The sequence below is a fragment of the Archocentrus centrarchus genome, chromosome 8 (genome assembly GCF_007364275.1).
Source record: "Archocentrus centrarchus isolate MPI-CPG fArcCen1 chromosome 8, fArcCen1, whole genome shotgun sequence".
NCBI lineage: Eukaryota > Metazoa > Chordata > Actinopteri > Cichliformes > Cichlidae > Archocentrus > Archocentrus centrarchus.
The window spans coordinates 23,085,727-23,108,615 of record NC_044353.1 but is presented as its reverse complement, the minus strand read 5'-3'; the positions used below and the strand labels follow the sequence as shown (position 1 = coordinate 23,108,615).

Below are 22,889 nucleotides of genomic sequence, written 5' to 3'. Positions count from 1 at the left end.
CTCTTTTTGCAAGAGATCGTAATAATGATCCAGGTTACAGTAGGATATTAAAGCAACCTCCAAAGAGTTTTTAATAAATTGCTTGAAACAGACACACTTTAAAACATTTGAGTTACAACAGAAAAGTAATATCAATAGATCCATTATTGCAAATATCTTCACAATCTTTACAACTATACATTATAACACTAATGAGACTCTTTACATAAAGACAGTCATTAGACATGACTTAGTATTGCATGAAGAAAATACTTCTTCCCACGAGCATTTGAGCATACGCCTAAAAAAAGTCATTAAATACAGATCTGAGTTTCATAAAAGGCACATACAACAATAATGTTGGTATATTTGTAAACTAGTGCCAGTCTTCAGAAGTTCGAGAAGTAGGATTAGTTTCCCATTGCATTAAAAATATCTAAGATTCTATGGTTAGTGTTTGATCTAGTAGCCACATACACTGCATGTTGAAGTCTGGTCTCTTAGCCTCATTCAAACACACAGCAATAACACAATAGTATTGTTTAAACCTATACAGAATTAATCTTGCAGCATAGTTTTAAGAAAGTTTAACCTGACACTACCCTTATTTCCTATCCACTTTAACATTTCTACTCCAAATTTGTGGGAGGTATCCACTCTATGTGTGGTGATGCTTAGAGGCTTTATGAGGTTTTCATTTAAAATATAAAAAGAAGCTATTAAAAGGAATAAATGCCCACACATCATGTCCTGGTGTGTTACTTATACAGTGTTAAAACATCATCTGTAACAGTACTCTCTATTTTAAGTAGCCCCCTCAACTCTATTCCCTGTGACTGTGGTGCATCAAGGCTGACTGACGCAGACACAGCCATATGCATGTTACTTGTTCTCTGAACAGAATCTGGTTAAGTAAGGCACCCTGATTGCCCTGGTACGATCTCCAGGTCATAAAGACATTCTTCCTTCTACTATGGAACTGTATAGCTCCTCATCCATGGCCTCGTAATGTGCAGCTCTGGCATTTAAAAAGTAGATCTTGTCAGTTGTGAGTCGTGGGTCGAATCCCTCTCTCTGCAGCCTGGTTTTCTGAATTTTAAATGTACCTATACAGAAATGTTGAGATACATTGTAAATATTTGTTTCATATGAAGTCATCATTAATAGCATAGAAGGAGAGCTACAGGAACAGTTTACCTGTGGTGTCAACATGTGGGGAGACTCTCAGGAACATAGGGCGAGCGTAAGGAGGAAGAGCTCGTTGGATATTCTGCAAGAAACTGCTGCAGTCAAAGGTCCCCGTGGGGTCTGCAATGGCAGCCATGCCTGCCTTACCTTCCACACCTGGTGACCATGGGTATAAATGGTTATAGTGTTGAGTTTTTTCCAAAATCAATATGCAATAAAGGGAAACTACATGGTCCCAATGTAATGCTAAAGACAGTTAATGATAATAAATAAAAAAAAATTACCCGGCACTGCCACACCATAGACTGCAACATCAGTTTGACCCAGAAGGTTACTAAGTATACCCTCCACCTCGGTGGTGGAGACATTTTCCCCTCGCCAGCGGAAGGTGTCCCCACTGCGATCCCGGAAGTACATGTAGCCCAGCTCATCCATCACTAGAACGTCACCTGGGGTGAAGGTAAAGCAGAGTAACTGCCAGCTTTACACCTACTCAGCACTGATGAAAGAGTTGCTTAAACTTCCAAGATTTTGTGAATAATAATAATCATCTAGAACACTTGAAACATTCAGGTTTATTGTATCATTATATCAGAGGTAGCAAAGGTGCATGTCACAATATATGTTTATATATAAACTTTGTTATCAAAGGCTTTTGTGAGACATCATCATCATTGTATAGGGTTTTTGATGATTTTGCCAAGCAACAGAGAGCAATGACAACAGCTGATCTGAATGACAAACATGACAGACACTCAACTTAACCCGGTTCCTGCCAAAACGGACTGAACAGACTTCACAAATGTTTGTTGAGAAGAAAGAGACGATGACTTCTTCATAGGTTAGTCAAATAAAAATGATTTCTAACCTGATAAATATGCAGAATCATTTTTTTTGAAGACATTGTGAGCTATCTTCTTCTTTGTGGCATCCTGATTAGCATAGCCATCAAAACGCCTTAATGGGTCCTGCTGGTTGATGCGGCCTACCAGAAGGCCGGGCTCCCCTGTAAGGCACGGAGGACTATAACTGTGCAGTTTAAGATGACTAGTCCCAGTTAAAGTCCAAAAATACATTAACCAAAGTCATAATTGCAGTATAAATGTTTATTACCAGGGCGGCAAGGCACACAGAGGCCACGGCTGTCTCGAACAAGTTCCATGGTGTCTTCATCAACCCTCACCAGACGGATGGGGTACACATTGGGGAGAATACGACTGTTGAATCCACAGGCTCCCACCTAGCAGGACAGAACTAGCTAAACTCTGATGCAATTAACATTTTGTATTAGTGATGACATGCATGTAAATTTACATGCCAGTTGCTCACCTTGCCATCCATGTTAGCGATACTGCAGTTGCACTCAGTTGCCCCATAGAACTCGCCAATCTGCCCCACCCCAAAACGCTCCATGAAGGCTTCCCAAACACTGGGGCGTAATCCGTTACCCACAGCAAGCCGAACTTTATGTTGCTTCTCAGCTGGCCGCACTGGCTGAGACAAGAGGTAGCGGCAGATCTCCCCAATATACTGCACCACCTACAAGGGAGGGGGAAAAAAAAAAAACAAAAGTCTTGTTTAAAATGAATGTTTTTGAATAAATGAATAATAATTTGAATAAATGTCATAGTGATGAAATCAATAGGTGCTTACAGTGCAATTGTACTTAATACAATCTTCCCAGAAGCGGCTGGCAGAGAACTTTTTCTTCACTACAACAGTGAGGCCATGGATCAGACATTGACCAACTCCAATAATGTTACCTGGCAAGAAAAGAAAGCTTGATCAAACCTAGAAGCTGAAACTGTATTCATCAAAAGCTGTAGACTAGCATCACATACCTGCTGAGTGATAGAGAGGCAGGCAGTCATAGACAATGTCGTCGGGGCGCATGCGAAAGGCAAAATACCCAAAAGCAGCAATTCTGTAATAGCTGTCATAGAAAAACAAAGAGATTCTCAAATAAATGTCAACTGCTATATCTTTGAAGAAAGACTTTTTTTTTTTTTTTTTGGTGGTCCTTAAAAGAAAACATACCGACTGTGAACCACAATGGCAGCCTTGGGCAATCCTGTGGTCCCGGAGGTGTAAATATAAAATAGGCGGTCTACAAAAGAGAATAAATAGAGCAAAAATGCACCCTGCAAATTTAGAATACATGCACGTGTCTGGACAGTGTTTAATTCATTGCTAGAATGGCATTTAGAAAACCAAGGCATTAGAAACACATTAAAATGCAGTCATCATTTCTACCTAACCTAATATTTTTCTTGGTAATTTCATCTGGATTGTTATGTAAGGTGTATCTGAAGCTCACACCTTTAATGCTGACTTATATTTTAATTCATCTAAGACAGATTTTCCACTGGTCTAGGAAATGATTTATTAATATCCAGACAGTATCCTGCAGGCAAGTCATTCTTATCTGCTCCAGACAGCTGTCTAAAGAAAAATGAATACAAGTCATAAAATGACTCACATTATTAGCCAAGTATTTTCTTTATCAGGCTCAAGATATAAAATTACTGGAAAGCAATTTTAGTTGAGAAACCAGAGAGTGGTGTAGAAAAATGAATTACTATGAAGCATACGCTTTTGGAATTCAGAATCAACCAAAAACCAAAGGTTAACAGCTACACACAGTGTAAGGAAATTGTTTAAGAAGGTATCTGAAATAGAGTCACTCATTAACATACAGATTAAGTGTCAGAGTCAGAGCTGAGTACTCACCATTCATGCTTTTGGGGGGAATGCAAGGCAGAGGGGGATGTTTAGGTGCAGCAGCTAAAATAGGGTCCAGAGGTTGAGCAGCAAGACAGGCCAGCCGTTCTGCACTGAGGTCTCCTGTACAAAACCGTACCATGGACTGACTGATAGTGGAACTGACCTCCGACATGGCTGGCATTCGGGAAGAAGAATAAAAGTTATATATAAAAAGAGGATACAGATCAGGTCAGTTCAGACTCTCTTAAAGTGCATCAGAACATGTTGTTACTATGGGGTGTGATCATGAAGTTGTGCAACACCCATACCTGATTTTAATTTAACTACTTCAAGGTCATAACCTTGGGTAGTAATTCACCACTTTCAGCACAGGTGCTATTTTTAGACTGATACTAAAAACTTATGTTCTGAAAACTTGGCCTTCTGTGAAGCTCGCTGGATCTCCTCCAGTATGTCAAACCAGCAGCCCTTTGACTTGAATTCCATTTTGGTATAGTAGACAAAGTTGCAGACAGCCTAATCACTGGAATATGCTTGTCTTGGTGCAGCCAAAAATTTCCTGCATGTTTTGTCTCTGTGCAAGTTTGAGACTCATGGGATCCATGCCACTTGGTCAGAAAGGGACTTCCACTGAGCAATCTAAAAATAGCACTAGAAAACATCTATAAGGGGGCTCAAGGATGCACAACTGAAGGATGGATCAGCCAAATTTATATCAGGTATTGTGTTTTATTTTTATAAGCTGGGTTTACACTGTGCTAACTAACTTCACAAAGACGATTTCACTGGTAGTGTGGGCACCAACAACAGGTCCCACTCATTACATTTCAGAGGCACTGTCATTATCAGTGTTTGTTTTACAAACAACTTAAATGTTAACAATGGGTCACCATCTAAGATAACCATCTACTGTACTGTTACAGATAAGATATCAAACCTGAAATCTGTAGCTGAGGCTAGTTGTACTGTGGATGCAAACACAACACACATCTGCCTTGCAGAATAAGAATATACAGTATAATACTATAACAGATTTATTTAAACTGCTCCATTTATGCAAAATAAAAAAAAAGAAAAGAAAGACGAATGCTCATTTCATGATCTACATTGTTTGACACATTCTTACCGTCAGCAAGCTCAGCTCCAAACACAATCGCCCGTGACTCTGACACCCCAATACAGTGCAGCAGGGGATCACAGCGGAGGCTAAAGTTGATGAGCGCAGCCTCCACTCCAACTTTAGCCAAACCCAGCCAAAGGGCCACCTGCAATGGCCGGCTTTCCATGAAAAGGGCCACAACATCTCCGGGGGCCCATCCTTGACCTCTCGCCCAATGGCCCACTGCATTTGAGATCTCGTCCAGTTGGGTGAAGGTCCACGCTTCCCCAGTGGCCTCATAGATGAGCGCTGGTTTATTTGGGTGGAGTTTCACTGTCTGGGCAAAAATGGAAGGAATATTGCTTCCACCGTGCATGTAGCGCCATAAAGCCAGCTTGACTCTCAAGAGCACATACAGGCCACTGAGGGGTGTGAGAGGAGAAAGCAGATCTAAGCACATAGATGTATATCCATATGCATCACAACTTTATTTAGATGTAGTTAACTTACTTGAGGTCTCTCTTGGCTGTGCGTGCTGCAATGTAGAAGTATTTCCAGCTTCTTGTTCCCAGATATATCCCAAGGCCTGCTGCCAGACTCCAGGGCCAGGACACCCCGAAGAGACGACACAGTCCCAGGGACCCCAGAGAGGCTGAAACACTCGCTGCATTGTGCATTCTTGTCACAGTGTAAAAGGAGAAACACGGGGCTTTAAACAAAAAGAACTGGCTTGAGCTAAAGCCTACATGAACTCCACTCAGGAGGCTTAAAGTACTACAGTTGCGGGGTTGATACACACAAGCAGCTACACACTAGTGTACACGGGGAGCTTTTACAGTTTATAACTTGGAGGGAAAAAAAAAAAAAAAAAAAACACAGTACAGTCCTAAGCGGATATTAAGTTTTTACAGGGAATTTGGCTAAAACTTAAGCAGTCTATACAGACAGACACAATTTAGGAAACCAATGTTTACTAAAACTTAAAAGGCACAACTTACCTACAGGTCAGTTAGACAGAAGTACCAGTGACCTTTCACCCGATAACCCCGCCGGTGGGCACACTTATTTTGAAAACAAGCGTTAATTCAAATCGTCCTCCAGCTGTTTGTTGGGAGCGACGAGAAGATCCACAATGACGCGTTTTCAGGAAAATCCGTAGTTTTCTTTTTTCTTTACCACACTTTTACTACTCACAACGTAGTTGTGCACAAGTATTTATTAGTTTATTTAAAGTATATTTATAAATATCTCAAACATACGTTAACGAGTCCAGTAGCGTCTTCGCTATAAGACAAAAAGTACCATTTGTACCCGAGCGGCACAAATGTCAACGAGAACAGTCAAACTCCAGCTGAATGCTGCTATTTTCTGTACTCCATATTGAATAGAGTCGCTGCCACAGGAGCACCGCCCACCACGGGCGTTAACCTTCTCCAGTAGCTCGGCCATTTGTTAAACTCACTGCTCGTCAAGCTTTTCTCAATTTTGATTGGCCCAAACTAACACCGCCCCATTGTCCACCCTGCAAGTGGCTGCTATTGATGACAGAACCGGTACAGACTACTAACTAAATGTTGTGAAATGTAGTTTAAGTCCGTTTCCATCTCTTATTCACCAATTGCTTGTGTAAATAAGCTATAGGCTTGTTGGATAAAGGGAAAGTATCTATTTGCTCTATACAGACTATACAGTAACATAATTAATGCAAACTGCGGAACTATTTTCTTGTCAGTGTGCGTCTCTGTTCATAAAATCTAAAGAGCACTGTCTTCCTGAGTAAGATGTAAACCCAAGGGTCTAAGATCTGATTCCAGGAGGCTATACGTAGGGCCAGATGAATGAATCTCTCTTGCTCTTGATATGAGGTTCTGCTTTGCTTGAACTGCATCACAATAATTTGAATCTACAATGTAGAAAAAAGGGAGAAAATAATCACTTGTGTTATTTATTCTGTATCACTTATTAATCAAATATTAAAATACAGCATATCTGAATGGTTCTAGAAAAATCTTTAAAATAATCAAAGCAGTACTTACAAGGAAAGGGCTCCAGCAGACACAGGAAACGACAGTGATGACGACCAATTGCACCATTACCTCCACGTCCAATGAAAAAAACAGTGAAGATGATGATGCACATGATACACGACGAGCACAGCGGGCTGTGGAATTTGTTTTAGCATTTAGGGTCCTCATTCTGGCCCGCATCAATGCAGCAACACTCTTGGTGTTGCTGAACAGTGAAAGGGTGAGCGCAGAGAGACCCAGACATGAGAAAATCAAAGCCGGGTAATTGTCAGCATCACAATGTGGATAAGTAACACGCAAAAAACACCAGGTGCATGGATATTGGATTGTATAAGTCTCCATAATAAATAAAGGCAGAACTGCCAGAACAAGTGCCAGAGAGGACAGCAATAACATGACCCGTCCCACATGAGCCACTGTAATAACGTAAACACGAAAAGGTTTAGTGATGGCCACACAGCGCTCCACTGCCATGGCACAACCAAACAGCAAAGGGCACAGGCCAAAAAACACCATATTTGCTCCAAAAACATTACAGAGTGTCACGCTGGATTGTAATGCCTCTATTTTGTTCCTGCGACTTATATGGAGATACATTGCAAAGGAACCAAGGATCACATGACCTCCTAGGTCAGCCAAAAGCAAAGCCACTGTTAGAATTAGGAATGGCGCTTTGGACTGGCGGCAGAATCTGAGACGGGACTTAGCCAGGATGCCCAGTGCAGCAAGGTTCGAGATGGTGCCAAATAACATTGTGAAACAGGATATTGCTAAGCCCAAATCTTGAATGGGAGGTGCGGTGCTACAGTTTGGCTGGTGACATGTCTGATTGGGCTGGCAAGTGGTCATCATCTTCACGGACATCTACAGAAAATTACAGGAAAAGTTACAAAACATGCATTAGTTAAAGTCTACAATTTTTTAGCTAATGCCCTTTATGTCAAACTGTTTTGCCATCTAAAAGGTTTCTCAACTAAATCACAGACATGCCAAAAAAAACCCAAAAAAACCCAAAAATGCTTTTCTCCTTTTTCAAGCTGTTTCTACTTTTCAGCTTTTCACCTGTCACATCACCTTGCTCATTAATTTTTTTTTAGTCTTTCTGGGAGCTCAATCTCTGCTTAACAAAACCTTGTTTGACTGTGTAACTCACTGCACCATTTCTCCTTGTACTTTAGTTTTTGGCCAAACTATTAGAATAATGCCTCACTTTGTGTGTCCGTTAGAAAAGGTGGGTGCCATTGTTTTAAATGTAAAATTGTTTATTTTTTGAGATAATTGTCAATTTAGTTAAAACTTTACACAACAAATTTTCTTTGTTTTGGAATTTGATATTTAGTTACATTTCAACTTTTAGATTCAGGACAAGTCAAATTGCATCCCCCATGAATCTGGAAAGCATTATAAAGCCCTTTTAAAACAATTTGACAATTTTACAGTAAGAAAGATTATTCACAAGAGGAAAACATTCAAGACAGCTGCCAATCTTTCCAGGAGTGTCTCAGCAAATGTACCCCATATTCAGACTGCGTAAAGCTCAGAGAAATAGTAAAAAGTTTAAGAGCTATATATCAGACTCTATGGGGCTCAGTGAGCATGTTAAATATTAAAGTTCATGACAGTACAATTAGAAAATAACCTGAACAAATGTGACTTGCTTGGAAGAGTTGCCAGGCCTATCTTCTCTCACATAAAACAAAACAAACAACATGGCTTAGGTTTGGTCTCACATCTCCACTTTGATGTGGCACGTCATTTGGACAGATGAGACTAAAGTAGACAACTTTGACAAGGCATGTTGAAATGGCAAAATCCAAGAACAGCATACCAGCAAAAAACCCTCATACCAACTGTCAAGCACGGTGGTGGATAGGTGATGATTTGTATTTGTTTTGCAGCCACAGGACCTGGGCACTTTGCAGTCAGTGAATCAAAAATGAACACCTCTGTATACCAAAGTATTCTAGAGTCACGTACAGTGGTATGCAAAAGTTTGGGCACCCCTGATAATTTTCACAATTTTCCTTTATAAATCATTGGTTGTTCGGATCAGCAGTTTCAGTTAAATATATCATATAGCAGACGAACGCAGTGATATTTGAGAAATGAAATGAAGTTTATAGGATTTACAAAAAGTGTGCAATAATTAAACAAAATTAGGCAGGTGCATAAGTTCGGGCACCCTTGTCGTTTTATTGATTTGAATACCTTTAGCACTAATTATTGGAATTTGTTTTGTAAGCTCATTGACCCTTGACCTACATAAGTCAATCCAATTATGACAAAGGGTTAAGGTGGCCAATTGCAAGTGTTTCTCCTCTTTGCATCTTCTCTGAAAGGTGGCAACATGGGAGCCTCAAAACAACTCTCAAATGACCTGAAAACAAAGATTGTTCAACATCACGGTTTAGTGGAAGGATCCAAAAAGCTATCTCAGAGATTTCAGCTGTCAGTTTCCACTGTGAGGAACATAGTGAGGAAATGGAAGACCACAGGCACAGTGCTAGTTAAGAGAAAAATCTCAGATAGGCAGAGACGAAGGATGGCGTGAACAGTCATAGTCAACCCACAGAGCAGCTCCAAAGACCTACAACATCATCTTGCTGCAGATGGTGTCACTGTGCATCATTCAACTGTTCAGCGCACTTTGCACAAGCAGAGGCTGTATGGGAGAGTAACGCAGAAGTCTTTTCTGCGCACACGTCACAAACAGAGTTGCTTGAGGTTTGCTAAAGCACATTTGGACAAGCCAGCTTCAATTTGGAATAAGGTGCTGTGGACTTGAGGGGTCGCACGGGTTTAAGTCAATATCAGCAGTTTCTTGAGAACAATGTTCCAGAATCAGTGAAAGACCGGGGCAAAGACCCGTTGTGCCGGGGCCTCGATACTTCAACAAGACAACGACCCTAAACACTGCTCAAAATCTACTAAAGCATTCATGCAGAGGAACAAGTACAACATTCAGGAACGGCCATCTCAGACCCCAGACCTGAACGTTATTGAAAATCTGCGGTGTGATTTAAAGCGGGCTGTCCATGCTCGGAAACCATCAAACCTGACTGAACTGGAGATGTTTTGTAAAGACGAATGGTCCAAAATACCTTCAACCAGAATCCAGACTCTCATTGGAAGCTATAGGAAACATTTAGAGGCTGTTATTTCTGCAAAAGGAGGATCTATCAAATATTGATGTCACTTCATTTCTCAAATATCCCTGTGTTCATCTGCTATATATTTAAATGAAATTGCTGATCCGAACAACCAATGATTTATAAAGGAAAATCATGGAAATTATCAGGGGTGCCCAAACTTTTGCATACCACTCTATGAGGCCATCTATTGAACACCTGAAGCTTGGCCTAAATTGAGTCATTCAGTGATTCCAAACACATGTCTGTGTAGGTTCTCAGTCATCCAGACCACGGTAGTCTTAAACATCTTCAAAAACCTAAAGAAGTCCATTTGCCTTTTTTCAAGCTCTAAAGATTCCAAGCTCACCAGGAAATCTACAACAGAATGGCTGAAAAAGAAAGGAATCAAGGTATTACAATGGCCCAGCCAAAATCCAGACCTCAACTCAACTGAAATGCTGTGGTGGGATCTTAAGAGAGCTATTCATAAATAAATGCCCACAAACCTCAATGAACTGAAGCAGTGCTGTAAAGTTGGCTAAAATTGCTCCAATATGATGTGAGACAGTGATAAAGTCGTACGATTACTTTTAATTGAAGGTGGTTGTATAAGCCACTGAATCATGGGGTGTATAGTTTTTCACGACTACATATAGATTCCTATGCAAACTTTCTTTCGCTTGCATGTAACAGGAAAAAAAAAAAAATAGAAATTGCAGGAAAAAAAAAAAAATCAGGATCCATTTCATTTTAAACTAAACAACTGATTTAGCTGTATTATTTATACATAAACTGTTGAAGTTTTAGGTGACAGATTAACAAAAAACAAAGATCAACTAGAACTTTAGTGAATATGAATAATCTCAGCTTCACTGAGCCTGAGATAATTAGAGGAATTACATGCTTTGAAGGAATTTAGGGGTTATACTCAGTACTGGGAAGATGTCACTAGTGATGAAATAAAGTTTTCAGAGAGGATTCAGCTTACTATGGATAGATTATGGTTCTGTTTCTTAAAACCAAGCGAGGCTTTGATTCTTTTGTTCAGTTCTTTTTTTCGGGTAAAATAAAAAATGCCTTGACATGGTCTGGCCACTGTTCCCCTGTTAATGGTTTTAGTCGAGAGGAATGCGTCTAGACATATGGTATTATTTCTATGAAGTAAATTGCCAGTAACTTACCTTCAGATGACTCCGGATGAAAACCGGACTGTTTGGGATATCTCAAAGTAAATGAAGGAAGATGAATGTGCCTCTTGCTAGCACAGCAGTCTGATGTGCCACATCACAGTATTATCACAATTGCCTATAGACATTGCTTTCATTCCCCTCCCTCATTTTTTTCTTGCCCTTCTGAAAGTTTCTCCTCCTGCCTAGTTCAGCCCCCCAACACACACAAACAAACAAACAAACAAACAAACAAACAAACAAACAAACAAACAAACAAACAAACAAACAAACAAACAAACAAACAAACAAACAGTTTTCTCTCTGCATGCTGTCCTTCCCCATATGGACATGTCCTTCAATCTACTGATTACTGCTAATCAGAGTGGATCTCTCATTTCAGGAGTGTCAACCCAAATGCTGGAAAATAACCAGACATTGACATTTCTAACTTTTATTCCTCAAAATCCAACATCACCTGAGCCAGACAAAAATCATCAGAAGAGTTTGGAATGGCACTTCAGAGGTGCGCTGCCATATGCTGAACAGCCTGATATTTTAGATCTAAAAATAATATTTAAATATGTTCAAAGAGGAAAGCACAAACATTGATATTGAAGCTTCTTAGCTTTATAAATTTCTAAACAAGGAATTTGCAATGATAAACACCATCATTCATAAACCAATTCTGAGTTGTTTTTGAGACCTTATCTGTGATCTCACATAAACAGGAAGGAAGCGGAGACAGTCTCCCATTTCCTCTGTAAGTATAGCTGTTTTAGTCTTTAAAGTTGAACCCTCAGGCACAGGAAACAGGAGAGGGAAAGAAGGAAAATGTCATTGAAATTGAACTAGTAATTATTTTCTGAGAGCTCATTAATGAGACTCATTTTGAATTTAATGTTTTGCATTTCCTCTTTTATAAACACTGGAAGTGTTGCAGAACTGAGGAGAATAATTACTGCAATAGTTTTTAGCGTTACACAACTTCAATCTTTTTTTACCCCTCTCCTATTTTTTTGCAATGTGTGGGATCAAGTTCAAAACGATCTTATTTTTCACAAACAATCAAATTTGTCAGTTTAACAACTAGACTTTTTTTTTTTGGTCTATATTGTATTTGAAAAATATCCTTGATTTACAAATTATTTAATTGTGTTTTAAGGATAAAAAAAAAAAAAAAAGTCCATAGAAAAACATCATAATTTGGGTCCAAAGCTTGCATTTCTTTGGATATGAAATCTTAAAACATTTGAAATATTTTTCTGAAATTATTTATGTGATGAATGAATTCACTTGCAAAAATGTCTTGACAAAAATGCGATAGCGGTATGTTTAAATATGGTTAATCAGTTTTAACCTCGATTTCATTGAGAGCAGTGACTATAGCAAAGGTCCCCATGTGCTTACAGGAACACAAAGTATCCAATTTTGACTCCACCACACTGCGTCCATGATCCTCCTTCCTCTGAGGATTCCCGGAACATGCACATATTTGCTTGATTTGTCTGTTAAATTTATAACAGAGATATTGGCCATTCTTATTTGGCAAAGGTGTTCTTAAACAGCAAACATGAGTCATAGCCTCCTCCTCCTACCTGTTTCATGAGGTGGTACAAAGTTAATTTGACTGGCTTTGTGAGGTGGCTTCTGTTTCTGTTACTGACAGTGAAGTCACCATGTCAGAGTTTATTTAAAGCTCTGGTTCTTTTATAGTTTCATCCCATCAAAGAAGCCATCTTTAGAGTTTTCCAGGTTTGAATGGCTCATCAAGGACACTGCTGAAAAGCCTGTAACAATAAAAGGAGATATAATTGGAGTAGGTGATAACCTGATGAAATTAGTTAGAAATGTGGTATTTGTTGGCATGCCATTACTGGGGTAATAGGCAGGATCTCCAGCAGCTATCTTCATTTGGATGTCCAAATTAGCATGCTTAGTTGATAAAGTTGCATTTCCTTTGGGTACAACAGGCCCCTAATGAACAAGCATATCCAGCTCTGGAAGCAGACAAACTTTTCTTAACATGCATTGCTTGCTGAATTCTAATTATCAAATGGTCAAAAAAAAAAAAAAAATCAAGTGATCTACTTTCTGTTTAACCTGTGTGAGTGGACTAGATATTAATCCTTGAAACGGCAGTGAAGAGTCCTATGAGGCTCAGAACATTTCCCATTAAGTCCAGAAAGTTTGAAACTTTCCTTTTATAATTGAGAACTGCACTGGACAAGAGCTCATCATTCATGTTCAGCAATCCCAGGCACAAACAGGTTACATTGATAACAGGTATCATTCTTATTAATGGAAGTCGAGAAGTAGTGAAACACACTGACACACCGAGCAGGAAAGTGCAGGAGGGACAGGTAGAGAAGCCATGCTGTTAGTGACTATAGAGGTTTGACATTAAACAAGCTGCACAAATTAACCTGCAGAAAAACGAGATCAAAGGAGTGGAGGAGACAGAAGAGAAAATGTATTGTTGGAAGATGAGACATCTAACAGCAACAATTATTGGTGCTGTTAGATAATGGATAAAATATCACCACCGTGTTTATGTGGAAAAGTAGGAAGCTTTTACTGAGATGATAAAACTTTAGATGCTAAAATCATTTTATTACTGACAAAACAATTAACTTGAAATGATGTTAAGATAATTGAATCCAGCTCTCTGGACAACTAACATGGTATAGATGAAAATGATCTGCACATTTGCGAAACATTAAGTAAACGTTGACAGATAATACAGGTGGTGGAACAGATTTGCTGGGAGGAGATGCTGACTTAAGACAACACCGATAATAATGGGAAATGCTATGAGACTAGTCTATCTGTGAACTGTGTTTGTTTAGCCAGGGATGTCCTAGACTGTGTGTTGGGTGGTACAAACAGTTAAAATTGAATCTGTTCTGAATTATTACCCAAGAGGGTAATTGGCACAGTATGGTGAATTATATCTGGAATATTATATCCGGAAGATTTGTTCCATTTAAAGTTGTTTAACTGCAGTGGTTAAGGAAGTTCCTCAAGTGGGATGTTCAGTTCAATTGCCAAACTATGGTCCAAAAAAAATTTTGTTTCACTCTGAAATCTATTAATGCTTGGAGAGAGCAGGAAACAAACTGAAAAGTTATTTTAGCCAGAAGAAAAAGTTTGGTAGAGAGCTTTCTTTAATCTTGCCTGCCCACCATTGCTGCTGGGCATTGTCTTTTGGCTGCTGCAGGCAAGTTTCAATTGAGTGTCCTCTCCTACGACATTACACTCACCTGCAGAAATTTTTCTGGACCTCTCAGAGGGGGAGAGAGATATGCTCAGCCAAGCTGCATGGGTTGCTCCACATTTTCCTCCAACACATTTACTCTTCTCTCCGGTCCCTCTGGGGAAACACTGCCGGAAACCAACTGATCATCAACCCTTGTACAAACTGAGATAAGAGAAACAAGGGAAGTAGGCAGATGTTTAGCAGCTAATTCACTCTTCATTGTTTCATTCAATCCATCCAAAAAGGTGGCATTTGGGGCTTTCTATTCCCAATCTGTTTTCTCCACCAAATTCCAAAAATTTACAGTGTAATCAGCACACTCCACTTATCTTGCTGTAAGGCAATGAGTCTGATCTGCCATGCCAGAGTTTGAGCCCTGGATCCAGATTGTGGATAAATTTTTGATATACTGGAAAAACAGCTTTCTGGCAGCTTGTATTGATATAATTGTTGCCCTTCAGGAAGCATGTCATCTTTCTTGCCAGGAGTGCAAAAAAAAAAAAATAAATTCTCCACATTTAACAGGGTTAAATCCTGCATGGTTATTTCATGCAGGATTCAGTGTACTGTAATTATGTATTAACATGTGTGTGTGTCAAGTTTTTTAAAACTTCCTTCAGCTCCTGCCCAAACTTGAAAAAGGCTGGCTCCACACAAAAGGATGCTGGGACAACTCAACTCAGTTTTAAGAGCTGCAAGCATTAGGTGTAGTGGCAAATGAGCAAGTGGATTAATGGATGAGTAGGGCCGAGTAGCTGATAACCTTATAGTCTTATAGATAACAGATAACAGACATGCACATTAAACATCAAATTATAACAAATTCACTGCACCCTGAAAAAGATTTGTTTTAAAATACATGATTGATAAAGGCACTACTTTTAGCAAGATGAACATTTATTTCTCTAAACATTTTTCTTAAGTCATTTGGTCCATTAAACAATTTTAACTTTACACATTTAAATATTTATTGCATCTTACTCAAATAAAAAAGTTCTGCAGATTAAAATTTATCTGGGTCATTCATGAATTAATGTTCAATCAATTAATGAGATGGCCTTAAAATATCTCTTAAATATAAATTATATTCAGTGCAAGTAGTAACACACATTATCAAATATTCCTTAAATAAACTTTAACTTTGTCCTACATTCATCCAAAGAATATTGTCTATTTAAATGAACATTTTACCATACCAGTGGTGTCTTTTGTGGGAGCTGTGAGCTGCAGGTCTTTGTCCTTGGTGTAAGTGAAACAGTGAGCTGCACAGGTGAATGGAATTACCTACTGCGAGAGAGGCAGGGAATGGAGTAACAGGAGGGCTTGCTTCAGTGAGAGTCGCACTGCAACCGGGTGGTCAGTAAACCCATTTTGAGTCTTATCCTGGTTTATCTTGACACCTCCCACTTGACCTCCTGGTTCTTGAACCCAAGGAGGTCAAAACTAAAGCATATTCCACAGTTTGACTCTGTATTAGTGTAGATTTCCTTGTTCTTCTACTGGCATTAGGACAATTATACGCCTGATGTCTCTGTGAAGGATTGTAGAAGGTATCTTGGTTGCAGGTTTCTTTGCTTTTTTTGCTTGCTTGTCCTCCAGACTTCACAGTAGGCACCGGGTAACTTGGGAAGGTTCTTACACGCGCATCTCTTACAATTCCTTTCTTGTCACTGTTCACACCGACCACTCTTGCGAGCTTGTATTGACCCCTTAATGCATTTTGGTCTGCAAGCCAAATGATGTCTCCAATAGCTACATTTCGCTCTCTTGAATGCCACTTACTTCTGATTAATAAATTTGGTCCAGCAAGCTGACTCCACGTTTTCCAAAATCTATCCACCTCAGCTTGGATGAGTCTCAGTCTCTTGAATGAATAACTCTTGGTCACCTCTTGGTCTAGCCCTCCCAAGCAGAAGAGAATTTGGAGTTATGTAAGTTATGGAGTCCTTACAACTTTGAGTTCTGGCATCTATAGGTCTTTCATTTGCCAGGTTAGCTGCCATGTAAAAACTCCATCTCCTCCTAGGTTGTGCAGTGCCCGTTTGACAGCTTTTACCCCAGCATCAGCAGCTCCATTCCTGTGAGGAGAGTCTGCAGGGTGGATTTTCCAGCTCCATTCTGTCCCATGTTTTATGACTTTGTTTTGGATTTGTGCTTTATCCAGCTGGTCTAAAACCAGATAAAGGTCAGCAAGAGCAGGTTTAGCTCCAGTAAAGTTTTTCCCAGCATCTGATCGTAGCTTTTTTGGATGTCCTCTTAGAGCAGTGAATCGTTGGTAGGCTAGCAAAAACCCTTAAGTTGACTGATCGCTTACAAGATCTGCATGTATAGCTTGGGATGCCATACAGCAGAAGATGATGCCCCACACCTTTAGTCTCACTTTTTTACAAGTCTCATCTTTCACTTCATAGGGCCTGAATAGGTCCATTGCTGTGTATTCAAATGGTCTTGCTGGTTGCGTCTGCTCTGGTGGGAGATCACCCATAACTTGCTGGCATTTCCACAACTAGTCTGTTAAGGTTGGTGTCACTGAATGTAGCACCCTCTTGTGCAGCAAGGAAAAGATCTTTCAGTGCATCCTCACACTCTGCAACGGTCAGTACAGCTTGGCTGGCTTCTTGTTTGGCTTCTTCCTTTGAGAGTTTTATTTTCACTTAACCTCTGTGCAGATCCTGGCTCCCCAGTACGAGTTTCCATTTTTGCAACAGTACTTCTCACCCATGCAAGAACTCTGACAAATTTAATCAGGCGATTTTACTGGCCACTCTTCGATAGGTTGGTAGAGAAATCTAGGCCCATTTTGCCACTGATTCTTCTTGAAGGTCCTCAGGAGCTGCTACTCTTGTAATACTATCTGCTATGTTGAGGTCTCCTGGTATCCACCACCAATCTGTGACAGGTCCAGCCTTTTGAATTTACCCAACTCTGTTTGCAAAAGTGTCTGGTACCCATAAATGTCACGGTGAAATGCTCCCAGCACAGTTTGGCTGTCCAGTAGGTGGTACCATCCATGAATTTCCATCCTGCTGTGCTTTTCAATGTATTTCCTTAGTCGAGCTGCAAAGACTGCCCCACATATTTCAGCATTGACTGGGTCTCCTTTTTGGTCTAGCGGGGGGTAAGTTTTGCTTTGGATTCCGCAAGTCTTACTTGGATTCCTTGCGCTGTCTCCCATCTGAAGTACACTATAGCACCATAACTTTTGTCACTTCCATCGAAAAAGGTAATTCCTAGAGGTTTTCCAATCCACCCAGGTGGGGTCAGGCTTCTGTGGAACATAATTTGGCCAAGGCGCACATATTCCCGGAACAGTTGGACTGCTTCCTCTCCCAGTGGTTGATCCCAAGTGTCACCCAAATTACCTCCACTTCTAGCTTCTTGGAAAGCTTTCCTGACAAGAATGGCTCCTGTCTGTTTGGTGGGTATGACTAGGCCAATAGGATCATAGAGGCCAGCTACCTGGCTGAGGAGCTCCTTCTCCTAGTGAGGGGATTTGTGGTGTTTTTCTTTCACATCCTCTTCACACAATCTTGGCCTAATCTCATTTTTCTTTCTTCTTTTTGAGAAGTTGATTGTGGTCATCACATATAATTTATCTTCTTTCAGCAAATATCCAATTCCTAAGGTCTTATTATCCTCCTCTCTCATCTGGTTAGGGAGTATCAGGACCTTCTTCTTAGGTGATGGAAAAGGTACATCTGGACAATCCTCCTGCCTCCCACTTTGGCCTGATAGAACCCGTGGTTTCAGAAAGAATCCTCCAGCCTGCAGATCTCCTCAACTTTGCTTGCATTTTTTTTTTTTCAACCGTTTTGGGTCGTTGTCAGAGGTCAAAATGTCATCAACAATAGCTATCCTTTTCCAGAATTCTCTGTTCCTCTTCCAAGGAGCAAACACTGGGAGCTTTGCTGTTTCAAGCATTGCTAACGGCTATGCATCCTGCTCTGACTGTCCACAACTGAGAAGGAGAAGACACACAGGCGGTAACTGATGAGAGCAGAGTGCAAGTTTATTACAGTGGTAGTGAGAATGTGTGAAGGGAAGCAGGTCCGGGGATTTGTGGGAAACAGCTGGTGGCGAGCGGCGAGCAGAGAGGCCAAGGGGAGGAGGAGAGGCCAGGCAGGTGAGTGAGCAGCAGGTTGGAACGGTCCCGAGGATCAGCGTGGCACGGCGTGGAACGGCGTGGCGAGCGGAGAGCAGGATTTCCAGGGAGCGAAGGCAGGAGCCGACACGGAGATCTGGGGAAGGCGAAAAGCGAAAAAACAGGTAAGTCTGGGAACACACGACAGGAAGTCACCGAAGGAGCCGACACTAACTTGGAAGTAGTCAATGATCCAGCGACGAGTGAATGTCCGCTGGCAGCTTAAGTAGTTCCACCTGATGCCTTGATCCATCACAGGTGTGGTGGAGCCACGCCCACGTATCTGCCCAGAGGTGGAGACGCCTGAAAACCCCTCTCCATCTCTGCTGGACAGCCAACGACTCACAAACACAAAAACACAGACCGGCCCTCCCTGGGTTATGACAGTACCCCCCCCTCAACGGAGCCTCCAGGCGACCGAAACTTCTCTGGATACCGTCTCCGGAAGTCCCGCACCATGCCTTTATCCAAGACGTTAGCCTGGGACACCCAGGACCGTTCCTCAGGACCGTAGCCCTCCCAGTCCACCAAAAACTGGTAACCCGCGCCCACGGCGACGTGCGTCCATAAGGCGACGGATAGTGTAGACCTGCTGGCCGTCAATAATCCGAGCGGGGGGAGGAGAACCAGACGGGGGGCACAAAGGACTGGAGGAGACAGGTTTGAGTTGCGAAACATGAAGACGTTGTGGGATGCGCATGTTACGAGGCAACTTTAGACGGACAGACACAGGATTGACAATAGACTCAATCTCGAACGGCCCAAGGAAGGTTGGAGCGAGCTTCCGAGACTCCACACGTACTGGAACATTCTTAGTGGACAGCCATACCTGCTGACCCGGCTGGTAGTCTGGTGCAGGGGTCCGGTGGCGATCAGCAATCCGCTTGTTCCGCTCTTTGGTCCGAGAAGAGCAGCGTGGGTGGCCTTCCATACCCGACGACAGCGACGAAGGTGATGTTGGACTGAGGGAATGGTGAGGTCCTCTTCGATGGCAGGAAGAAGATGTGGTTGAAAACCCTGAGGCAGCTTTCAACGGGGACATGCCCGTGCCGGTGGAAGAGAGAGAGTTGTGCGCGTACTCAATCCAAGGTAGATGAGAGCTCCAGGTGGCCTGATTGGAAGATGCCACGCAACCGCAAAGCTGCCTCTAACTCCTGGTTGGCACGTTCGGTCTGGCCGTTGGTCTGTGGATGGTACCAGAGGAGAGGCTCACCTTAGCTCCGAGGGATTCGCAGAACGCCTTCCACACCCGGGATGTGAATTGGGGCCCCCGATCGGACACTATATCTTCAGGAATTCCATGTAGTCGGAAGACATGGTTGGTCAGGAGTTGTGCTGTTTCCAGGGCGGAAGGAAGCTTGGGCAAGGCGATGAAGTGAGCTGCCTTGGAAAAACGGTCTATGATGGTCAAGACAACGGTATTCCCTTCTGAAGGAGGGAGGCCAGTGATAAAGTCCAGCGCTATGTGGGACCATGGTCGCTTGGGAGTAGGCAGCGGCCTAAGGAGACCAGAGGGAGAAGACAACAATGGTTTATTCTGTGCACAGACACTGCATGCTGCCACGTACTCACGGTCTCCTTGATCAGCGTGGGCCACCAAAAATAGCGCTGGAGAAAGGAGACCATGCGATTAGCTCCGGGATGACAGGTGAATCTAGCTGTATGTGCCCACTGCAGAACCCGGGCCCGAACCTGGGAGGGCACATAGAGGCGATTGGGGGGGTCCGGTGCCAGGGTCTGGTTCGGCCTGGAGAGCCGCTCGAACGGCGGACTCGATCTCCCAGGTGAGGGTGCCGACAACGCAGGAGGGAGGCACGATAACTCCGGCTGGGCAGAGTGGTCCGAGGAGCAGAATTGTCGAGATAAGGCGTCGGGCTTCACATTCCTGACCCAGGCCTGTAGGAGATGGTGAAGTTGAAGCGAGTGAAAAACAAGGCCCACCTGGCTTGTCGCGCATTAAGGCGCTTAGCGGACCGGAGATATGCCAGATTCTTGTGGTCCGTCCACACCAGGAATGGATGGGTCGCGCCCTCCAGCCAGTGCCGCCATTCCTCCAAAGCCAACTTGATGGCCAACAGTTCCCGATCCCCCACATCGTAGTTCTGCTCAGCTGGCGAGAGGCGACGGGAAAAAAAAGCACAGGGTCGAAGGCCACCTGTGGCCTGTTGAGAAAGGACTGCCCCCACTCCCACGTCGGATGCATCCACCTCCACCACGAAGGCCCTGGACAGGTCAGGCTGGATGAGAACCGGAGCGGAGGCGAACCGATTCTTCAGAAAAGAGAAAGCACCAGCCGCAGCCGAGGTCCACCTGAAAGGCAACTTGGGAGAGGTGAGAGAAGTAAGAGCATGGTGATGGTGCTAAAGTCCTTAATGAAGCGGCGATAGAAATTAGCGAATCCGAGAAAACGCTGTAGCTGTTTCCGATCCGATGGCTCGGGCCAATCCAGAACCGCCTGTAACCTTAACCGGGTCAGCTTCCAGTCGCCCCTTCCAATGATGTAACCCAAAAAGGAGACAGACTCAACGTGAAATTCGCACTTCTCTCCTTTCACAAACAACCGGTTCTCCAACAGCCGCTGCAACACCAGCCGAAACGTGCTTCCTGTGCTCCTGCAACGAGGGAGAGAAAATCAGGATGTCATCCAAGTAAACGAACACAAAGTGGTTAATGAAGTCCCTAAGGACGTCGTTAACGAGGGCCTGGAACACTGCCGGGGCATTGGTCAACCCGAAGGGCATCACGAGGTACTCGAAGTGACCGAGATGGGTGTTGAAAGCTGTCTTCCATTCATCTCCTTCTTGTATGCGAACGAGATGATAGGGCGTTCCGGAGGTCCAGTTTAGTGAAGACGGTCGCCCCCTGTAGGAGCTCAAAAGCGGAGGTGAGGAGTGGCAGTGGATACTTATTACGAACAGTGATAGCATTGAGGCCCCGGTAGTCAATACAGGGGCGGAGAGACTTGTCTTTCCTTTGACACGAAGAAGAATCCAGCGGCCATGGGAGAAGTGGACGGGCCGAATGAGGCCAGCTGCCTGGGCTTCGGTAATATACCGGTCCATGGCATCCCTTCATGCTGAGAAAGGCTGTAGAGAGTCTGCTGGATGGATAGGGAGCCCAGGCACGAGATTGATGGCGCAATCGTAGGGTCTGTGAGGAGGCAAAGAGACGGCCCGGTCCTTACTGAACACCTCAGCCAGATCGTGATAGGCTGAGGGCACCCCAGACAGATCGGATTTTGTCTCCCCCCTGGGCGTGGACGAGCGGTTAACAGAGGGCGTGCGGACCGGAGACAATGCTGGTGGCACCGCTCGCTCCACCCTGCGATGCTTCGAGTTGTCCAATTGATATGGGGGTTATGCAACTGTAACCACGGAAAGCCAAGGACGATGGGAGTCTGTTGTGAATCAAAAAAGAAAAATGACAAATGTTCTGAATGGTTACCCGACAGGGTGAGGGAGAGTGGCTGGGTCTTGTGAGTGATAACAGAGAGAGCAGCGCCGTCAAGTGCCGAGACCCGGAGCGGAGTGGGCAAGGCTATGGATGGAACATCCCACTGCTGGGCGAGGGCGGAATCCATAAGATTTTGCTCAGCCCCAGAATCTATTAATGCCAACGCCGTGTGGGAACCGGAGGGAAGCTCAAGCTTTGCCTGGAGCGTGAATCTCGGCAGGGAGGAACAAGAGTTAAGTTGGCCCGCCAGTACCCCCCACCTTTACTGACGGACACGACCTTTTGGGCGACAGGACAGGAAGCGATGAAGTGACCCATCTTGCACAATACATGCATTCCCCTGCCTCCCATCTCCGTCGTCGTTCCAAAGCAGACATCTGGCCCGTCCAAGCTGCATGGGTTGCTCCTCCGCGCCACCAGGAGTCGCCGTGCGCCTGGCGTCATCCTCCGGGGATCCTCTCCGGTCACCGGAAGCAGCGCGGTGAAAGGCATGCTGGGAGTCGTAGTTGCCCGGGGTCCGCCGTGCTCTCAGGCGATCGTCTAGCCGAATACACAGTGAAATTACCGCCTCCAGAGAAAGAGGTAAATCGCGGGTTGCAAGTTCATATTTGAGGTCGTCACTAATGCTATTCAAAAATACTCCTCTGAGCGCTCTCTCCTCCCAGCCGGCTTCCTCGGCGAGAATGCGGAAGTCCACGGAAAAAATCCGCCATACGCTGTCT

General features: G+C 43.2%; 2 protein-coding genes across 2 annotated transcripts; both read right to left on the bottom strand.

The window, feature by feature from the left end:
• Window positions 1-47: 47 nt before the first annotated feature.
• slc27a1a (solute carrier family 27 member 1a) lies at window positions 48-6,378 on the bottom strand. Its single transcript, XM_030735203.1, has 13 exons — window positions 5,989-6,378; window positions 5,501-5,668; window positions 5,018-5,412; window positions 3,898-4,065; window positions 3,205-3,274; window positions 3,009-3,100; window positions 2,821-2,930; window positions 2,497-2,706; window positions 2,281-2,407; window positions 2,036-2,173; window positions 1,452-1,616; window positions 1,177-1,323; window positions 48-1,085 (listed from the first exon to the last, which is right to left on the bottom strand). The coding sequence occupies exons 2-13, from the start codon at window positions 5,665-5,667 to the stop codon at window positions 928-930; spliced, it is 1,947 nt and encodes a 648-aa protein (XP_030591063.1). The 5' UTR covers window position 5,668; window positions 5,989-6,378; the 3' UTR covers window positions 48-927.
• Window positions 6,379-6,649: 271 nt separating this feature from the next.
• ptger1c (prostaglandin E receptor 1c (subtype EP1)) lies at window positions 6,650-7,881 on the bottom strand. The gene is made up of 2 exons (XM_030736669.1): window positions 7,027-7,881; window positions 6,650-6,893 (listed from the first exon to the last, which is right to left on the bottom strand). The coding sequence occupies exons 1-2, from the start codon at window positions 7,879-7,881 to the stop codon at window positions 6,708-6,710; spliced, it is 1,041 nt and encodes a 346-aa protein (XP_030592529.1). The 3' UTR covers window positions 6,650-6,707.
• Window positions 7,882-22,889: the final 15,008 nt, after the last annotated feature.